This window comes from Dendronephthya gigantea, unplaced genomic scaffold, assembly GCF_004324835.1.
Source record: "Dendronephthya gigantea isolate DGI-Jeju-01 unplaced genomic scaffold, DenGig_1.0 000019F, whole genome shotgun sequence".
Classification (NCBI taxonomy): Eukaryota; Metazoa; Cnidaria; class Anthozoa; order Malacalcyonacea; family Nephtheidae; genus Dendronephthya; species Dendronephthya gigantea.
The window spans coordinates 2,262,078-2,284,135 of record NW_021163029.1 but is presented as its reverse complement, the minus strand read 5'-3'; the positions used below and the strand labels follow the sequence as shown (position 1 = coordinate 2,284,135).

At 36.6% G+C, this 22,058-nt stretch overlaps 2 protein-coding genes across 5 annotated transcripts; one reads left to right on the top strand and one right to left on the bottom strand.

Moving 5' to 3' along the window:
- Positions 1-2,421: 2,421 nt before the first annotated feature.
- LOC114521071 lies at positions 2,422-16,200 on the top strand. Of its 4 annotated transcripts, none has more exons than XM_028541471.1 (4): positions 2,422-2,580; positions 8,548-8,700; positions 13,872-14,754; positions 15,321-16,199. In XM_028541471.1, the coding sequence occupies exons 3-4, from the start codon at positions 13,899-13,901 to the stop codon at positions 15,608-15,610; spliced, it is 1,146 nt and encodes a 381-aa protein (XP_028397272.1). In that variant the 5' UTR covers positions 2,422-2,580; positions 8,548-8,700; positions 13,872-13,898; the 3' UTR covers positions 15,611-16,199. The 4 variants fall into 4 exon arrangements, with proteins under 4 accessions (XP_028397272.1, XP_028397273.1, XP_028397271.1 ...); XM_028541472.1 differs by lacking the exon at positions 2,422-2,580 and adding an exon at positions 5,627-5,760; XM_028541470.1 differs by lacking the exon at positions 2,422-2,580 and adding an exon at positions 5,627-7,570.
- Positions 16,179-21,919, bottom strand: LOC114521073 (28S ribosomal protein S35, mitochondrial-like). Its single transcript, XM_028541474.1, has 8 exons — positions 21,747-21,919; positions 21,021-21,058; positions 20,686-20,862; positions 20,547-20,607; positions 20,183-20,307; positions 19,460-19,569; positions 17,751-17,820; positions 16,179-16,792 (listed from the first exon to the last, which is right to left on the bottom strand). The coding sequence occupies exons 1-8, from the start codon at positions 21,916-21,918 to the stop codon at positions 16,601-16,603; spliced, it is 945 nt and encodes a 314-aa protein (XP_028397275.1). The 5' UTR covers position 21,919; the 3' UTR covers positions 16,179-16,600.
- Between the last annotated feature and the right edge of the window lie 139 nt (positions 21,920-22,058).

The window sequence follows — 22,058 nt, the reverse complement described above, 5'->3', positions numbered from 1 at the left end:
TACGAAGGTATATCTGTCATATTTTGATAAACTCTTTCCTACCTTGTCATAATATATAGACGAAGTAAACAACGTAAGCGCGACACGCGCGCAAGTATCACACGCGCAAGTCAAAGTCTGGGCTGCCTATGATGATACATGTCTGATGACGTGCGGGGCAACTTCTTATTAAGAGTGAAGCAATCGCAAACTGAAAAGTAAAAGCAAGAAATTTGGGGGGGGGGGTCCATATTCGTTCAAAACTCACGAAGATTTTCAATGAACTCATCTATAGCGGATGTTAGAGCAATAACTAATGTTCTCGAGCTTTCCCGTTTGCCTATAGCTATATATACAAAAAGACGCGCCTTTTTCAGTATCGATATATTTGATTTGAAATACCGCGGAAACCAATGGAATAGTCTTGTTGTAAAATAAAAGCTCTTTGTTGTGTTTATTTGCCAATGAATGGCAGTATAACTTACTGCAGAAATATCTCGACGGAGGATTATGGATTTTTTTTCATGTGGAAGAAAACAAACATAGAACTATTTAGATTCCAGTTAGTTTTTCGCAACAGATCTATTGATTCGCCCCAATAAAGTTCTCCGACAGGGGGTCTGTGGCCCTCCTAATTTTGCCTCTCCTTCGTGCTAACCCAGGTATAATAGTGATTATGAACGCAATGTTAATATAGTCGCTATGATGCATGTAAATGTCTTAGCCACATGTCCTGATTTTTTTAATTATATAAGCTTTTATATAAAATATCCCCATGAAAAATATAGAATTGAAATGACAGGTGAGATTCATTATAGCCATAATAATTTATATATTTTATTACATTTAGAACCTGATGTACTTTCTGACTGTATACCTGAGGAAGTCTAAAGATAGTGTCGCAAAGGGTGTCGCCTATATCGCCAGTGCATGTATATACAAATATTTACATTAAAAATACATATACATATACAAATACTACAAGTACATATACATAGTTCAAAAGAAGTTGAAATGCTTATAGCTACCATATTATTCCATGCACGAATTAAAATTAATTAATGTTTAGTACGAACTGGTATACTGTGTATATAGAAGTATAGCCTATAGCTATGTACAATTAGAATTAATTCATAACTATAGACTAAGTTTTAAAACTGATTATTGAAAATAATTTTTAAATGATGCTCAGTAAATAAAATTAAAGTAAAATTAGCGTTAAATAAACTTTTTGCAAAGGAACATTTTGGAGCCGCTCTTCACTTCTGCTGCACGACTGAAGCATAATTATTCGGCTCTCGCAATATGACGTATCATGTACAATCAGTTGAACAATTAGTCCGCCATCTTGTGTGGCAAGAGTTTTAGCACATTTAGCCGATTATAACAACTTCACAACTTTACAGAGAATGCTGTGTAGCATAGCACAGTCCTTATTACTTAAATCTCAGTACGCGGCACTCCATGTTTGTTTGCTTTCGAAATACTGCGCTTTAATTTACCACCTAATGTGGCGGAAGGTTTCAAATGCGAACTACACGTCATTTGCACGAGCTAATTAGACCAGGGAACAAAGTTTAACCCCCCCCCCTTCCCTTCTGCCGGAAGAAATCATGAGAACGTGCCGAAAGGTTGTAAAGAAATTGAAAAATATTTCGCAGCCCGACCTAGGTTTCGTAGGTAATGTGTCCCAGATATAGTGCTGGTCAGAACAGAAAGCAACCACTTTAATTAATATACAGGTTCTGGGTTCAAGGTGAAATTGACTCTTACGGATGGCACAAAAGGGGGAAAATACTCGAGAATACTCAGGAAGCGGAAAAATACTCAGTGGCCGGGTAATCTAAGGGCGTTTTCCTTTATACGGAAAAAACGCCCAGACCGGTTCTGTTGTATTTCGGTACAGACAGATTACTGATATTTTAGAGTGTCTCAAGAACTCTGCATTCAAGTATATCGTTATTTACATCTACCTAGCACGGGACTCTATTTCAATTTAAAATATGACCGGTCTGACTATTTTGGCCGCTTAATGGAAAGCGCTCTAGGTACTCCAATGCAAATATTCACTAGCGATGATTGCGAGGCTTTTACAGGGCGGTAGTTGTTGGTTCTCACCGCGGACTTAAACTCTATTGAGGCAGCAAGCAGGCGTTATATTAAGTGAAACTGAGCTGTTAAGCTAGGGACCAAAGATCAGTCCAATTGCTCGCAATCAGTTGCAGATCCGTCTTCGCGTCTCATCTTATATTCGGGTGTTTAATTTTTACAGCTCGGAATCATACTCATACCCGTGCCGGCGACGTAGAACGCTGAACGCGTCATAGTTGAATGCGTACAGTCGACATGTATACTACGAATTCATCTATTCAAATTGTTGCCATAAAGGAGTTATAGTTAATTATGCAAATTGCGGGTATCCATAACACATAACATTGACTTTGTTTCCAGACTTCAAAACAAATTCGATTGAATTTGCCGGTACCAGATAGCAACAATTTTAAAGTGCCTATAATCTATGTATATATATGTATATATACTTCACGATCTACGCCTTTACTGCTCCTTCAAATTCTCATGTCGGATTGGCCACAATAAAAGGTAAGATTTTACCTCTTGAAATTTGCCTCGGAATAAGACATAAAGTGCCTTTGGCCTTTATCATTGTAATATTTGTACGAGTTTGCACACGATTTTCAAACACTGTCACTTTGCCAGTGTTTTAACATATTCAAATGAATGATCTCTACTTCGAAACCGTATCCGTTAGCAAATCAAGAATCTTTATTTAAAAAAATATCTGTTTGTCGAAGTAATTCGTTTCGGAAGCAATCATTAATCGTTTTTTTTTCGTTCTTTGATTTCTCATTGCCGTGGGAAGCGAACGTATGTTTTGATACTAGAAGCGTCAATGCATGTAACAATTTAAATAATATTGTTTTGTTCTAAAACTGGAATAATTTGTCAGTGACAGTGTGAAGAAAATTTAGGCTATGATTATAAGAGCCCTGTTGCTACGAGAGAAATCGTGCGAACCGCTAAACCCTTGGACAAAGCTATGGACTGTATGAAATCGCACTTTGTCGCTTGGCTCAGTTAGTACGTTCGCAACACCAAATGGCAAATGTCTTGTTTTAAAATAAGGTTTACATTTAAGCCTTACCCTTCAAAATCGTAGCGTTTTGTAACATAATATTTGCGTTGTAATTAATTTTTGTCCATTCACGAGCTCTGTTTAGTGATAAAACTGCATGTTGCGTGCATGATAACTTTACGCCGTATACTGTCGAGCGTGTATATATTATTATATATGGCGCTACTGCATGTAATGTCTTTTTCCCACTGAAGTTTCATAGACTTTCAAATCAAGCTTTGAACTTGGATATTACTGTGTCCCTTAATTTTTACCTCAAATAACTCAGAACCCAGAAAAATAACTCAAATTTGATCGGAGTGGTTGAGAACGCACCGAAAGTCGCTGGAACGAAGTTGACTCCAAGCGACTCCTCAGCCCTCAGGCTCAAGCTGTAGCTGTAGCTGTGTCTGCGGCATTTCTTATTCTCTTTTGCATTTTAAAAGCCTAGGTTAATAAACTTGAGAGACAGAGGAAGAAAGAGGTTATGAATGAGAGGCAAACACGCCGGTTGATTTATACTAACTCTATATCCAAAGCCTCATATCATATCGATGATTTCAATGAGAATGGACGTAAAAGCATAGGTGTTCCAGTTACTACATGCATAAGGGATCGGTTCTTAATAAAAGTTGGGGTGGCACCGAAGAGAAAAGGGTGCATGGGGTGAACAAAATTTCTAGCAACTCAAAGGTTGAGTGAACAAAAGAGTTAAATAAATTCCTACAGCATGACTTGAAAATTGCTAATCTATTAAAGTTTATAAGAAAATTATTGACCGTCATGAGTCAGTATCTTCATTAGTATGGGCTGCTTTTCTTTTTAACATCCTCTTTTTCTTTGCCCCTTTGGCTCGTTGTTTTTCAGTTTGCCTTCTTGCACTTCACTTTTCTCCGCATGCAAAGACCGAGGCTACTGAGATCAAACCTTTTTTGCAGTTGTGAGTTTTGTATTCACGAATTGTTGATTATCCACGAGACTCCCAAGTTCTTTCATTTTTTTCTGTGAATTCTAGCTCATCATGTGCATATGCAATCTTTAGGAGCTATTTTTACATCAACGAACAACTTTTTTCGATTCAAATAGCCTTAGCTTGTCTTTATTTCTCCCAGCAAAGGCTTTGTTTCAGTATACCCGTTTCACAATTCACATTTACCAACATCAAGTCTTACAGCGCTCGGTTATAGCCTCAGATCTGGTATATACTGCACCTTAAAATCCATATTCAGTATAATCGACAGATTTTAATTCTTTACCTTTGATAACATTCTCCTCATGATTAGAATTTCACCTTACCGGCCTGATTAGCTCATCAAGGAGGAGAGACAGTTAATTGAATTGAAGCTTAGAATACATATAACTGCAATGTCTTTTTTGTTTGATAATAGACAATTTCGCTTGTGTGATATGTCAGTTAAGTCTGGTCACACATCATATTACATGCATTGATTGAATTTTATTAATATGTATATATATATTGTTTCGCCGAAAGATTTTAAAAATGTGTACATGCATGCCCTTGATAGAAGGGGCATCTTTGCCACCCTTGTCTCCCCTATAGTTGATAAATTACCCAGTCTTTTTCCACTGACTACAACCATTCGGCTTTCATTTTTGGTCAATACATGCAGAAATCTGTGATTGACAAACTATACGCAAGCACGTCATGCACGCGCTTTATCCTCCCTTCACAAACGAGTTAAACAGGACTAATATTAAACAAAAATGAAAATGCACAGAAAAACCCAAACCACAAAGACCCGATGAATAAAAAAAAATGCGTTGCGTATAATTTACTGTGATTTAAGAAAGGCGAATATTTTTAAAACAATTATGTAAGTTAATTGTTCATGATTTGTATATTATTCGATTCATATACAGATTAAGATATGTGTGACCTCTATAGTATTTTACGTCATTTTTTGCGCTTGAACTTTCTTTAATGAAATCGAGACTGAACTACATAAGTATTAATTTGCAAAAATTTAAAACCATGCATATATAGTATAATCGACTGATTTTAATCATTTGCTTTATGCATGTATTGTAATTATGACATGCATTCTTATCACGATTAGAATTCCTCTCACCTGATTGCTTTATTAGTGAGGTCAACAACACTTGAATATGAACAAATGAATTGATTACAGACAAAGATGTTGCAAGCAATCTCGTATAATTTGATTGCTACAGCGCTCGGTCCAGATGCACGAAATTGACGAAAATGCTTAATTGGTGGCGATACCGTCGTCACTGACCAGGCAGTTAACTCAGCCTGAATTAAATTTAGGATGTATATAACTGAACAGTCTTTCGTTTAATGAAGTCTTTATCTTTTAATTTCAAGTTGAAATAAATCATACTCGCCCGGGGCCGTCTGTGCGAAGGCTGGTCCAGGCTGTTCACCGAAGAAAAAATGCATAAAAAGGTTATAAATCATATAATTATATGGTCTTTATATACGTATATCATAGTAAAAACTAATCTGCGTTGCCTAATCTATTGCAGTTATCAGTCAGTTATATTATATATCTCGTGCAAACGGTAGAATTTTGAGTGCGTCGATATAATGCAATGCTGGCCTTGCTGGGAGTAGCGGTAAATCGTGATTCAGCTCGAGAGTAACTGAGATCGTGAACGTCTGACCGGTGAGAAATTGATTTTTAGAACAGATTTTGGGAGTTGTGTTTCTGAAGCAATATAAGACATTTTAACTGATGAAATTTCACAATTTTATAAAGATGCATGCATGACGATTATAAAACTAATAATTATAGTTTAATAAATACTGGGTCTTGTATAGAGCCACCTTGAATGCGAATTAAAAAAACATGGATTAGACTAATAATTATTAATCTATTTCAGTCTTTAGATAACAAATTGGCGTGAAAACGTAAAATAATTCAGTTTTTAAGTCAGACCCCTATATAAACGGCTACAATGCAATGTTTCAGCATCCCCAACCAAGGCATTTGCCGTCTTTTTAAAACGCCTTAATATTTGACCATGGCCCATAGCTATAGCAATGCAGGTATAAACAAGAACATTCTATACTATGCATGAACACTGTCATGCAGGAATGTTCTTATACAGCATACTATATAGCTGTGTATATTAATATCTGGAACTCATTACAAAAAGGACGCGTACACGGCTTTATAATATACACATGCACATGCAAAAACGATGAATACTGACAGGTATTGCAGCGTGGCAAAAAGTCAAAAACAGTATACAGCTACTATATATAAATATATACAATAGAACTACAACGACGCACTATATAGGTCCAGAACTTTAGGCTTAGCTTCTTCATAAATTCTGGATTCCGTTCAGTATATAATACGCGAGACTCGAAATAAAAAATCACATAATTATTTCTCAATTTGCTATACATGCATGTTCATGCATATAACTACGCCTGCAGTTGTCCTTTTTAACCGGACTGAATGACAGAAGCTTGAAGGTTTTGTTCAAGATACGATTGATTTTATAGGTTCGTGCGTGCGTGCGTGAAACACGCATGTATAACTGGAAAATCGTGCAACCAGTCCATGAATTAACCCCTTTTAATGTCGCGTCTTTACGCACGTTGGAAGAAATACATTATATGGTCACCAGAGGCGCAGTCAAACAAGTCATTTTTTAATTTACATTTCTATAAAACGCCCAAAACAATCAGTAGAATTCAGCCGCAAAAAATTAAGCGATGTGTAAAAGGGCTCATTTCCATGCACTCATCGCCAAAACGACTCGCATAATCTCGCTGAGAATGCTTGCATCTACTAAAATCAAGATCCAAGACATATATAGATTGAATAAAACCCTCGCAACGCCAACGGCAACGAGCTTGAAAATTGGACATTGCGACGAGTAAAAAAACTGTTAAAAAGCCCGTCAACTGGCGCTAGAGGTAACAAGTCATGAACAAAGGCGTATACTACATATAGATAAACGTTCATTCGCGGCTTTGCCGGCCAAAAATACAAGTACTTTATATTTGAAGTACATATAGGACAATAATTCAACACAAATTACATGAACGAGTTATAAACTGTTTAAATATTAACCATTTTGCTATTGAAATTTGAATACAGTTTTACGAACCCCTACTGTCTTCAGTTTCCCGAGCGCGTCCAAAACAAAGCCTGCTGATATAGCTAGTGCTTTTAAAACGTCAATTGGACGCTCTATATTAAGCATATAGCCCATGGCAATGTAACTAATGCCAATTTTCAACAATGAAAAGACAATACTTGGTATTCACCAACTTGAGAATAAAAGAACGATTTTTGAAACGGTTTAAAGTATTGATCAACAAGAATGAAAACGCTGGCAGGTTATATTGACATATTGCCGGACACAGCCTGGGAATAAACTTTCGACGGTTCGACCTGCCTCATGCACTGCCATTAGAATCAAATAGAAGAAAATTAAAAAGTTGGTCTCAACCTTTAGGTATATATGTATATTATTGAATTGACCGCAACAGACTATGCAAACGATCTTCTTTAAAGATCTATATCTTACCAGTTTTGGGACTGACGAGACTTACATCTGAAAATGCAAAACATTTTCATGATCAAGGACAAGGGCAAGGCATCAGTTCTGGCATAATTTACGAAAAACTTTGAGTATGAATGTAAGGGAGGTGAATCTGGAATTAGTTGAGAGATGTCATTTTCATGCATGCACTCAATTTATAGGCATCTGCATGCATGTTGTTGGGTGACATATAAAAAGATTTCAAAATGTCTCAAATAGTTATTTTTGCATCTTCCCATTCACTGTTTATTTTTCACTCGATTACATGCAAAAAGGATTTTACTGAGTGTCTGTATGATTTTATTTCATATTTATACAGGATGATTTCTTCAGTTAAGTCTAACTGCTATCAATAAGGGTCCTGTCTAAAAGGAATTATTGTCGATAATAATTTCAAAAGCTATTATAGCTGGGAATAAACTATCATTAAATAACGTACACCCATGCATATATATATATATATATATATATATATATATATATATATATATATATATATATATATATATATATATATATATATATATATATATATATATATATATAGCAAGTATGCATGGGGCCTTTTCCAATGAGGGCCCGGATCGAGAAGTGTTTATTTCAGCAACTGAAATGCATGGAAAGTGCATAAATTCTACTTCTATGTTTGTATATATATATATGTAAATTGCGGTTTGAGGGCAAAGTTCACAATAACAATATTTTATTGCCTAGTTATATTGCTTATGCAGGCAAAAACATTATGCGATAAGGTCATCAGTTATGAAAATTATTGACACCGCAAATGCAATTGGTGAACTGTAAAAAATGAAGTAATTTCATTTGGGCGAAATATAAGTCATGTAAACGTATATTTCACATTCTAACGCTTTCTCCCATGTATTTCATAGATACAAGATATTACGGAATGATATGAAGTTACATGCGATATAGAATCATTGCGATAAATTTCAGTTTTACGACGAAACTCAGAATCCAATTTTCCCGGACAGACGAAGATATGCAAGCATGCAAGATGCAATCTTTTCCAAGTTGAAAAAAAGGTAAATATGATCGACTTTTATATTCTACTCATATTGCTGTCTTTAACGGGTCTACAAAGTTTAGGTCAAGGAAATACATATTCCGTAAGGGCCTGATTCCACGGGTACTTTTTCTCGCCGGAAATGCGAAATATTTCGCCTGTTTCTTTTGAATTGTGATCACTTGAATAAATTACTTCTTAATTGCTCACAATTCAAAAGAAGCAGGCGAAATATTTTGCATTTCGCTTAAAAATTTCGCCCGGCTAATGACAGCAAAGCTTGATACACTTTAAATAATTTGCATATATATATGCACACATTTGCATTGGGAAACAACGAGCAGTGCATGTTCTTTCTGTCAACTATAAAGGTGATGAAATGTAATTATGTTGAGTGCAAACTGCACGAGTCTTTCTAAATTTTTACCTTTGATAGCTTTTAAGAGTGGATTTCCACTTACCGATAAATAGTTCGCTAGCGAAATATTTGCATATTTTCTTTTGAATTGAGAACAGTCACTTTGCACTAATTTATTTATGTCATTCTAAAGAAAATATGCAAATATTTCGCTAGCGAAGAAAACCAGTATTTTATGCAAGTAAATTATGCGAGAACGGATCTAGCGAGTGGCGACTGGCACGAGCTTAACGCGATTCTTCATTACGTCCGCTTTGCTTTTCAGGCCAATCACGGTCTCATGCATGGGCAGAATTTCAAAGGCCACTTCGCCCGCACGGGTGAAGCGGACGGTAATGGAGAATCGCCTTTAGACTTAGTTTCACTGTTTTCTGCAGTATATTTAGGGAGGCTATTTCCGCTTTGTTTTCATGTCCTTCCAAAAGACACCGTAACAATTTCTCATCTTGCATGTGCAATGTGCATGACAAGTCTGTAAACGAGTATGGGACAACTTAACAATTCTATTTAAGACAGCTTATAGCTCCTTTCGCTAGCGAACTATTTCTCTGTATTTCTCTTTACAGCATGCATTCATGATAATCACGATTCACAGAATCACATAATTCACATTCACTTAAGATCTCAGGTCACAACTCACAAAGCACAGGCACGTTAATCGTCTTAATCTTGAGTCACAGAAATTTCTTTATCTTCATTGGACACGAGTGTCTATCATCAAGTATACATGATAACACAACAAGGTTAAATCAGATATTTATATTTTCAAATGCGATTGCGATGCATTATTAGGACAAAAGTATCCAAGAATACTAAACAGTATGACGTCACATCACTTGATCCGATTATAGAAAAAGATGGCGGCTGATTGGTTTTTCCGCAAGTATCTCGCGAAAAGTAAAAAGTGAAAGTATGAAAAACAATTTTCTAACTATTGCAAAAATCCCTTAACTCTTAAGTTTTACAGAGTCAGAAAAAATATTATCGCAGTCTTCCATTAAGGACCGGTTTTCCTTTCCGGCCATTATTGTCGCAAAGCTGGTATTTGTCATTCACAAAAGTAATATGATTTAATTCACGGGATTCACCGTAATTCATAAGTCATATTTGTTTTTATCCGGTATTTTATTTGTTGGATGCATTGGATTAATATTACGATGAATTACCCAGTACGATAGATAGGCATATCCAAGATGGCGGCGCGAGTGGCCTTGATCTTTTGCCGTCGATCCACGTTATTTTTGGGCATGATTATACGAAGAGAAATATACATGAGGAAATTCGCAGTACCAGCAGCGTGTGTTCGTCGAGCAGGCATCGAGAAAACGACGTGAAAACTTGCTTTACGGCGACATGCTTGATATTCTAAACTTATTCGCATCAAATGCCATAATTCTATGTAATCTCGTGTAGTCTTAAAACATGTCCAGGCCCATGTCCGTAAGAACTTAAAATGGCGTCGAGTTCGCTGGTATAGTGGCCAAATTGAGCTATGACTTGAGGAATCACGCATCCATTATACTGCTAAGCCCTGTTTACTGTCAAAGTTTCTGTCATCACAGTTGGGATTTTGCATTGGTAATATTAACTCCTTGTAATAATAACTCAGTCTCAGATCACTGTTTTAATTTCCTCACCAATGAAAGTCGCCAATGAATTGTTTCTCCATGCAAAATTCCAACCGCGAACATAGAAACTCTAACAGTTTACACCCTGCCTTACATGAACCAGTTTACCTTGTTAGAATTCTTTGACCATTGTCGGAAGTAATTAATTAATTAATGGTGCATAGTTCTACCATTTCTAATTAGGTCTTCAATAGATGTGCGATAAATATCTACATGTGAAATCAATACGGGAAATTTCCCAATATGATTTGCACGTGAATCAGTCCTGACAATGAAGTTGCAACAATACTAAAAGATTATGCAGCTGTAAATTTAGTCATTTTCCTGCATATTTTTAATTATTTGCGTAACACGAGTATTTGCATTATTGGCTCGCACCAAAATCATTAATTCAAAGCAGCAATTTCTGAATAATGGTAAGGTAGGTTATTCACTTAATCGATTATTGTCAGATCCTCGCCAACAGAAGCATTTTGCGGCGCTTTGCCTGAATGGTGCGTTTTTTCACATAAAATCTATCTGTCGTTTTGATGAAATGCATTCATCGTAAATTAGCAGAAAATATCAATTGAAATCCTTCTACTTTTCTAGCTGGTAAATGCACATCAAATTTGTCCCCAGTGCTAAAAAAATCAAAATTTGTACAAACCAAATCTTAGTTTCGTAGGTGCTAGAAAAATCGAAGTAGCTAATCTTCGTGAAAATTACGCTAAATTAATGACAATTCAAAATTCAAATTTTAGGCCTATGAAAGCTGTTTGCTAGCTACTTCTTATAGTTGCACCCTGTAATGCACCCTGTAATGCACCCTGTAGAGTGTACAACTATCTTACCTTGACCTTTTACTTGCGATCTTTAAAATAAAAAAAGCAAAGTAAATCAATGATTACGTGCAAACTATCAGATTTCACCAGATCAATGAACTTCATGCTGATATTAGCAGAAAAATTATTTGAGTGTCTGGGTTTCCCGGAGTCGTACAGAAAGGCAAAAGAAATGCATCTTCAAGACTGGATTTCTGGGTTTGTATTTGAAAATGTTGCTAGCTTAAGCTTAATATAACTTTATAGGACGCTGTGATGACTTTCATGTGATCTGTTTACTTTGACATGCATGATTTGTCGAAATTGGGGGTTGATGTTTGTGTGCGCGTGCTGCTCCAGTATATATATAAGCCTCATATAGCAGCCGCAAGAGAATAGACAATTTGTAATGCTCAATGCACGTGAGTATTCCTATTACTAACATAAAATTATGTTTTATATAAATGCGATGAAAGAAGCTAAATTTGATAAAAAAAACATTTAGCCCAAACACGACCCAAATATTGACTTTCCCAAAGGTCAAAGCGAACTTTGTTTTGTGTTGAATAAATGCTCTGCTTAAAAGTGTATAGTGACTATTTCCTGCAAGTGTTCATAATTCTCGTCAGCAATTATATTTTCAGTGTGAAATTTCCTCTATCTTCAGCATTCAAATCAGTCATTCCAATCAAATTTTAACTCACATCAAGTTATCAACCATTTCGACATGTTACTAGATACATCAGCAAACCAAGCTTGCATATACAATGCCTCATAAAATTTATGAAATACAGCTTATAACTGAAATACTGGAAATGTATGCATGGACATAGGCATAGCTGTACTGTCAAAAAACGACTGCTTTAAACCACATCTTCCTATAGACAGTCAAAATGAAAATCGCTGCAGAATCATTTGGGGTCATACCTCTGAGCAACCTGCAAGCCAGGCTCTTCTACCTACGCTCCTCTGAGCATCTGAAATGCACACGCGTTCGCTGAGCTATATAATTATTTGAGTTATTATTATAGCTCACATGTTCTCTGCGCTATATATTTGAGATTTATATAATGAAGCTATATTTTCATTGAAGCAGAATTCGGAGCCCGATCAATCATCGCATCATATTTGTTTGCATTTAAACCAGACATGCAGGAAACGTCTTGACCTCAGGACCCAACGATTATACGAGTTAAGGTTGAGCAATACTGCTATTTTTCCATTGAATGTATGTTATGCCATATCTGGAGATCCGGATATTTCTTTTTCGTATTTGTCTCCTAAGAAATTTGCAGCTTCGAACCTGAGAGAAATATTTCGCTTTTCAACTCTACTCAAGTTTGTGAAGAAAGCGAAGGCCTTAGCCTTTGGTCGAAACGTTAAAAATCTTCTTACATTATAGGCAGCCCAGAAGTGTTTCGTTGCGCTCGCGCGTGTACACCAGTCTGCTCGTTTTATTATGATACACACGCGAGTGCCACGAGAACGATTTCTGGGCTGCCTATGCGTACATTTATTATTGTAAAAACAATGCTAATGAAATTTATAACCACGCAGATTTGGTAACACTGCATGCCCTTGATGCACATAGAGCTCATGCTCAGCTCAGCTCAGCTCAGCTTATGCTGATGGAGCTCATGCGTCACAAATTGCGTCACAACATGCGTCACAATTATAAACAACAATCTAGCTTGACCAAAACCATCAACTACACTCTAAATGATTTGTCAATAACATTTACATTTCAGTGTCGGTTTCCCCTCTCGTCCCCCCCCCCCTATTCAATGTTAAACCTATTAAAAATGCTTGAATAAGTGGGGGACATTATGAGTCGGGGAAAGGGGTCAGTTTTATGTGGATTAACACTTGAGTGTCATCATTGTTTTGACCAGGAATTCAGTTGCACATACCTTATAGTACGTGCTGAATTACAATATTTCAACTGATGATAAAATTTCTGCAGTCAGATACTAAAACATTTTGTTGAGTGATAAGACGCGATATTTATCATTTAGGGCGTAATTCCGCATCCGGAAAAATAACATTTACTTATTACAGGGCAGCGAGAAATTCTCTGAAATAATCGTTGGTTTTAATCTACGGTTACAGTGTGTCGGTAACTTGAATTAATCTTCAAAGCGCCTCCTTTTACCACGCTTGCGCATTGTTTTCTGAAAGAACTACTGTCTTTATAATTGACCGTATATATAACGAAAAAATGTGGCAGATAAAGCTACATTTTACCAGAATGCATTGGTTTGCGAAAGTGATTCGAGGCATTTTAAAAGAAAAACATAAAAATGGTGATTTTCTTTTCTTTAATTCATTTTTTTCATTCTAGTTGCAGATGACATAAAACCACGAAAGCATGAAAGACCGTTTTCATCAAAAGAACCTATCGGGCTACTCCAGCTTCGAACTTTTCCTTTACGAGTTACTTGATCAATTTCTAATCCTATTCATCGTCTCGCCTTCTGCCGTCCTAGTTTGGCGCGGAAGTTGGAAATTTTTTGACGAATTCTTGTTCCGTGACTATCTACTGCTTAGCGGATGGGTCTCGGTTGGAATCGGGTACATCTTCATCCTAATGACATTCTTCTTCATCGAGTGGAAAGGTGGCGATCTGAAACTTTTTGAAAAACACACGGAGTGGCGCTGGTTTATGTATCCGCTCAGCATATCCGTGTTGCACGCCTGGCGTGGAGTTTGGATGTTACTTGATATTTATTTTCCACCGACTGGTTATTCATTACTGATTTCACATGTTGTATCATTCATAGTCCTCAGCCTAACGAAGACTGTATCAAATTCCATGTTCATACCAGCATTCTATTCGAGCGACTATTGCGTCACTCCATTTCATATAGGAACTGCATTCGGCACCGCAAATACACGTACTAACATATTTTACAAAATCTTCGATTACTTATTCACAATGACAGTCATAACAATATCAACAGTAGCCTTTTGGCGATCAAGCTGGACAGCTCTAAATATTTACCTGTTTCCCGAACATGAGGCGTTCTCGAATTTTTTATCCATGATACTTGGATACACGATAATCGTGTCGTTCAAGTTCGTCGAGGGATTGCTTAAATCTTTAGCCGAGTGCTCGAAAGTTATCACGTTTATACTTCAAGCAGCGTTTTGTTATTCCATGGGATTCGCCGCCATAAATTTGTGGAGAGGCACATGGCAGATGATAGGACTGTTTGTCTTTCCAGGTATTTGTTTCCTTGCTAGTTCAGTGTTTGACGTTCGGTACAACCATAGTTATTGTGGTACAACTTCACAGGGGTGAATCTCTTCGAATAGGTGTTATTTCGGAACTCAATCTAGTCCCTACCATAACATAAAAATTATACCCGAAATATCACCTCTTCAAACCGTCTTGACCAAGCAAAAGAAAGGGCGCGAATTCGATTCGATTCCCACCGTGGTGAAGCAAATTTTTCAGTACCCGGCTGGTAACTCAGAGTAGCATCATCACAATTTTAATTTCATACACCTGACTCGTATACACTGTCACAAAGTTGATAGAAGTTGATGCATGTCACTATAGCCGCGCTTGCGTTTGACCACTTGTTGAATAGTATCAAGCTTTGAGACAGTTTAAAATATTGGGGTTTTTTGTTCGTTCAAAGAATTGATGATTTTCGATCAAATGCTAGCTCGTTCGCTATCGCAAGGATTAGCCCTACTGTATTATTTTCATATAGTGCCCGGTACATTACGTGCACACCTTTCAATATCATTTAGAAACCCTTAACGCCCCTGTTTTTGTTTTCAGATCGCATTGTACCTGTGGCGATAATCTCACATTGTCTTGGCATGTTGATACTTTATTTAAGTCATAGCGTTGTGAACCTTATCGGCTGCCCTTGTGGCACGAGAGTAGACTCTCTAGAAACATTGAGTGCGTTCGACACGACCGTAGGAACTGTTATACATCTCTCAAAGAGGGAGGTAGAATCTGCAGACGCCGAGAAAGACGAAGAGGAGCATAGTTTTAGGAAAAAGTTGATCGTTAGAACGTCTTCAGAAACTGATAACGGCACGACCACTACGGTCATTAAATAGTTAGAATTTGGTATATATATGGGTAGGAGGTTTCGAGTGCTTTTATAACATTCCGGGAAAATTACCCAGGTTCAAGGACACGGTCCGTGTGAATGCGAAACTCCGTTAAACGATGACGAAATCTATCAAAGGAAGAAAATCGCGACTTAAAACAAGCGATGACACTTACCATAAAACTCTTCCTTTCTTTTACCAACGAGCAACTTTATCTTGTATTTTGAGTCCTTTCATGTGTGCCGGTATTTTGCAGGTTGATAATTTATGCAATACGTTTTAAGACATGTGATGGAAGGCATCGTTTTTTAAACATCACATTTCAGTTCGTTTCACACAAGAGCCAGAAATTGACAAGGATATTTCGACTACATTTCAAAAAGACTTGAAAATTATAATGACTTTGAAATAATGTCGAAATATTTCTGTGAATTCTTGTCTCACATCTTAGGATTACAATAAATATTATATGGATTTTTGAGATGGAAGTCTAGAGGAAAATCATTTACACGAGGCATATTACACTGCCTCCAAATAGAAGTTTATTTTCTGTAATTAAATGTAACTAAATAAGAGAATCAGAATATGGAGGAATCAATAAAAATTTGAATGGTTATTTATGTATGAAGGAGAAAAACAAGACATACATGATTAAAATAAAAATACGACATGTCCATTTGAAATGATACTAGTTCATAAAGACGCTCTCACAGAAGCTTGCGTACAATTTAAGCGGCGTACAATTTGCTCCATGTTTGCATGATATCTCCATTTACCTGGACTCAAGAAAGTCTCATATTCAATTCACAGTATTAATTTCCTAATCTGTCAAGTCGAATTCCATCTTTTTCGCTTGCCATTTTTAGGTTGCCATTAATGGTGGAAATTCATGTCAAACGCAAATCTTTTTCCACTGCTGCATTGCATACAGTTATTACGAGTGACCAACGAGTTATTACTCAGAGTTTTGCGCCTCGTGTTCAGCCGTTTCCCTATTCAGCTGTCGTACGGAAATCGGTCTCCGTGTCGTTTCACATAAACTTTGAAAGCCTTACCGTATCTATTCAGTCTATAGAGTTCATTATCTATTATTTTATACCTCCGACGGCGTCTCTTGGGTGGTCTGGTATCTAGTGTTTCACTTTCGTCAGAGACATTCTCCGATTCGAGTTCCCAGGGTTCTGTTTTCTATTAGAACAGCATAAAATTATCGTTAAAAAGTGACTGGGACAATTGTGACGATCAGGACAGACAAATGTTTACACAAATACAGTTTTTTCTTCTTTTTCAAATATAACTTTTCCGTAAAAGAAAGACCAGTATTATAGATCATTGCAAGCTAGACTGCATGTTGAGATCATTTTATAGAAGTGAAGGAATAAATAGGTTTAGATTCAGGTAAATCTTTGCAGTAACACTGCATAGCACAGAATTGCATGGCATGGTTGGTTTAGTTCTGGTTCCTTTCTGTCGAAAAGTGGGTGAAAATTTGTCTGTAATTCTCACTGAACTTTCAGGGGGACTTGCTAAGTTGTTTCTTCCATAGTATGGGCAATAGATCAACACAGATAAGTGATTCCTAAATAGACTTCTACGTCAACAACATACACTGCTCTAACAGTCTGTCACTTTAGTGTTGCATGGTTCCTGCTGTAGTAGCACAGGATAAAGAAATGAATATTTTGTTGAGGATATCTTAAACGGGAATTAATAGAGCTTTGACAAATTAGATCTACAGGGTGTTTCAAAAAACCCCAAAACTATTGAAATCACCTACTGTTAAAATTTGACTGATTTGTTCGGGAATTTTGCGGGGAGGATTAATACAATTTATAAAATGCTAAATATAAATATCTAAAATTTTCTAGAGAAGGGGGACATGTCGAAGGTTACATGGTGTTTGAGTTGTAAATTCAAATATATCCATATTTAAAAGTGTAAATATTGTTAATGAAAGTCATTTGCGGGTATAGAAAGAAATGTTATTGTCATCATGCATAAAAAGGTTTATGTCAAACAAATTTATACACCTGTGGGTCCCAACAGAGTGCTTAGGCATTCAAACTCTAACTATTACATTGTTATCGGTGATTTCAATAGTGTCAGTTTTTTTGGGACGCCTTGTATTTTAAGAAGAGAAGCTTACCCAAGACTCGTGATATAAAACATTCAGAAGATACAGAGCGTAGTCTCGATTTTGCTTTCTCGTAGGACATCTAAAGAGTAAAATCGCACGAAGCGGCATTAGATATGCAAGGAATTACAATGTTTAATAAATGAGATTGACATTTAAGAAGAAGACATGCAATTGCATGAAAAAACAAAGATGCTTTCATTGTAAATATTTTCTGGAAGAAACCAGAATGCTGTCATTGCATAAAGAAATAAAGTGATATAGAAGTAACATTTATTTATAGCAGTATTTGAAACTATTTAAAGGAAAGTACATCGTTAAACGTTATACAAATCATGTTTATTCTTAAGCTATGTGCACACGAGCGTTGTTTTCGAGCGTTTTCAGAATCGTTTTTAGAATCGTTTTATCTAGTTTATCGCTTTGACGCCTTGTGCAAACAATCCGCGGGAAAATACACCGTGGCATGACCGTGTGCACAGTCCCAGTCCTTAGTTCCGATATCGGCATGAAACTCAACCGGAAGGAAATTATTACTGCTTTAATTATTTTAGCTTTTTAAACCCTTATGCTAAGCGTGACGGTTTCCATTTTACGTGCTGGTCATCAACTCTTACACCGTTTAACATCTCATTCCGTTTTCAAACTATACCAGCATTGTGCGCACGGGACCTAAATTTTTTCCTGTCCTATACGTCAGTGTATGGCTATTAAATGTATCCATTTAGACATGTTAAAATCAGGTGTTTCAACATTTAATTCATTTTAAATGCACTAATCTTAGTGGTTCTGTTATTGTTAACTTCCATTTCAATTGTTCCAACATAGTCATAAGTACATGTGGTAGCTAATACATATAGCTGCTCAACCTCGTACGTACCCAGAGTCTTTTTACCTGCTCAGGAGGAATATTGTTATCGATCAAAACTTAAAAGCAGGTAATTGCAAGCGATATTTCGACTGTAGATCATTGGTGAAATATCAAAAGATCTGCATTATTCTTCAAAATCGACAATGACAATTATTAGCTTGTTGTCGGTTGTTGACGGTTATTAGAAAGTTTCAGTTTGACGTATTTTCTTCAACCGCGAGCCGCAAACCGCCGCTTGACGTTCAGATTTCGCCGTTTGACGTTCAGATTCAGTCGCCGACTCGCCGTTTGACGTTTGCGGTTCACGGTTTCAACCGCTGGAAGCCTATTCTCACGTAGCTCGTTTACCTCAGCGTTTTGTCATTACAATAGTGTCTGGTTTCACGTAAGACCTGTCCTAGTGGATATATTATACATCCAAGTTTTTTTGTGGTAATTTTCTAGCCTTTCTGCAATAAGGTGCACCGATTTTCTTTAAGGAGCGGCTACTATTCAATAATACGGCTGGCAATATGGCGGTTTATCATAGTTCAATAACGTAGTTATAAGTACGGGATATCGTAGTTCGATAATCGTTTCTTAAAATGGAAGTTTTTCTAACCCTGGGCCTGGTGTGAACGACGCTTGATTTAAAAAATTGAAGCATTATGAATAGCTAGAAGCAATTTAACAGCAAAACTGCTTATTGGACGCCAATTTTGAAACCGTTCTGACATTGTCATAGGGTATAGGTACGAACGGACTGCAAACTAAATGTCAAAATTTGTAAATAAAACTCTCCATTGTCAGTTGTTGACGGTTACTGAACATTGGTTCTTGTCGGTTATTAGTAAAATTAGGTAAAACATACCTGTCAGCAATAATCGTCAATTCATCATTTTCCACATTATAACGATGCGCGGCTAGCTCAATCAATTTCTTTCGAGCATGATCGTCCAGTGTTAGATCTTTCAGATAAATCTGGGAAATATATTTGAAAAATAAAGGTACAAAAACTTTCAGTAGGTTGACCTTTGGTCATTTAAAGTTGAGGATAGCTTTGAAATTGTTAAGTTTAATAGTTACGCGTGTACAGTGGCTGCCCGACTAAGAATATACCTGGTATGTATTCAACTACTCAGAAGTAGTAGTCCTGGCAAGCTGTAACCTTAACTACAATACTTACAAGTTGAGATCGCAGGCAAAAAGAAAGATATGCAAGTTTTTTAGGAATTAAAATAATCCAATGTTGTGCAAAAGTAACATTGAAAGTTCCAATATGAGTAGGAAATTGCAAGTATGAATGAGATCAAGTTGCTAGCATCCTTCAGAGTGATGAATAGCAATCTACTATTGGAAAAGTAGTCAACTGCTGGTTACTTTTAGGCAAATGTAATTTGCCATTTGCAATATTGTAGAGCTAGTAGAGTTTTAAAATGCTGTCAAAGACTACTAGCTATTTGAAATTGTAGTGCACTACAGTGACAAAGGGAACAACTTGACCACTGCCAACTCTTGAATTTGTATATAGAATGCCCAAGTGGCCTCCGTCAGACATAAACTATATATAAACCAGAATTTTTATAAACTTTACCTTAAGTTGAACAACATGTGACTTAGGATGCCTGAGTGAAGGGCCTGCAAACAGGTAGTTATTTGTTATGATCCTCACTGGGCGATGGGTTTCTTGTTTTTTCTTAGGCCATGCAGTACATAGATCTAAAAATTTTGAAAGAATCGTAGGGATATAAATATTAGATAATCACAATACAATAATAGAATAACAAAAAATTATTTACTTAATTAAATAAACCTCAATTCCAACACAATAAGTACTGTACATTAGGCTTAAACTGGACAAGAAATTTGGATAGTTCATATATTTTATGCCCAAGCCAGACTCTTCTTTTGTGAAAGATCAAAAAAATTCTTGTATTATTCCATGCAGTTACTCATACCTTTTAGTGCCTTGCAATGTCTTTCAATTGCTGGAGGTGTAAGATGAAAGAAATTGGGAATCTACAAAGAATGAAGTTTCTGTTCACTAAATTGCACATGGTTCTTGGAATTCATCCCAGATTTGCCAGATCAACTAACCTTTAAGAGTTCAACATTGCCCATATCACGATTTGGAAGTCCTCCAACTTTGTTATGCCTGCTCCGCCCCATTCGTAGAGGGAGTGGCACTAGCCAAGAATTGTAGGAACTTGCTGTGGAATAAAATGAAGGCCAGTCTACTTTGTCTATGTCCAATCTTTCAGCTTTAGGACGAATCTAAATTAAAAGTGGTTTATCCATGAGCAGGTTCTAGTATTTTTTAGCTTTTCACCCAAAGAAAAGTTTTACTGACACAACGTTTTGTCCACTTTTCAGCCTGGTCCACTGTATATGTAAAAATTATATATAAATTTTGATATTAAAAACTGACAAACCCTGAATTTTCTTTTGCTCTCTTGATTTTCTGGTGGACCTAAAGAAGCAACGCATTAATAATCCTTCCTTGTGTGCTTGTTTGAGTTGTTTGCAGGTAACAAGCCTAATGGTTTAACTGTACAGTACTTATAACTTTATATTATAGTAATACTTTTCATTTAATAGTACGGAATAGCTAGCCAGACTGCAGAGTATAGGAGTTTTCGACGATATCTTGAGTGTGCAAGACAAAATCTCAAGTGTGCAAGTGTGCAACTCCAACGTCCATTTAGCGAAGTGTGCACTTCAATCGAGTAAATTGGCTATTTATAATTTATAAATTGAATAACAATATAACATTTTTTCTATAATTGAGTCTTGAGTCTTCACGAGCAGTTCTGCTTTCTTGAACCTTTTTGTCAATCTTGTGTGGACAGTGTATGTCAGTAGACTGTAGGTTGGTCCCATATTGCACTCTTTAGAATTAGTTCTTTGGAGCGCCCGCATTGCAAGTGATGAGCTGTGGCACTTCAAGCTTGCAATGATTATTAAAAACCTACGTGGTGTACGGTGTACCTACAAGCTGTCAAGCTAATTTACCACCATGCAAAATTATTGCATAGACTTGTTAGATTTCGACAATATTTGGCTTGAATAATTATTCACTGAGTGTGCAAAGTCGTTGGGCAAAAGATATCTGGAGTGTGCACTTGCCATACTCTGCAGTTTGGATAGCTAGTACCCACCTTCAGTCGATAAGTCGCCACTTTCTAAATTTTTCTCCATAGGTTTTTGAGCTAACGTTGAAGTCGCATTCTGTGCATAAAATCTTCGTAAAAAACAAAAGAAATCCAATGAATGTTTGCCCCATAATTGAGCTTTTCCGAACCGAATTCCTCGACCAGAAATGGAGGCCATATTTAATTTACCCACTGAGCTATATTATAATTTACACACTGAATTTACCCGAGTGATTTTCCCTGGTTCCCAATCCCATCTCGACATTTTCAACCGACCGCCATCTTGGAATCTTGACCATTGTCTTTCTGGAATATTTG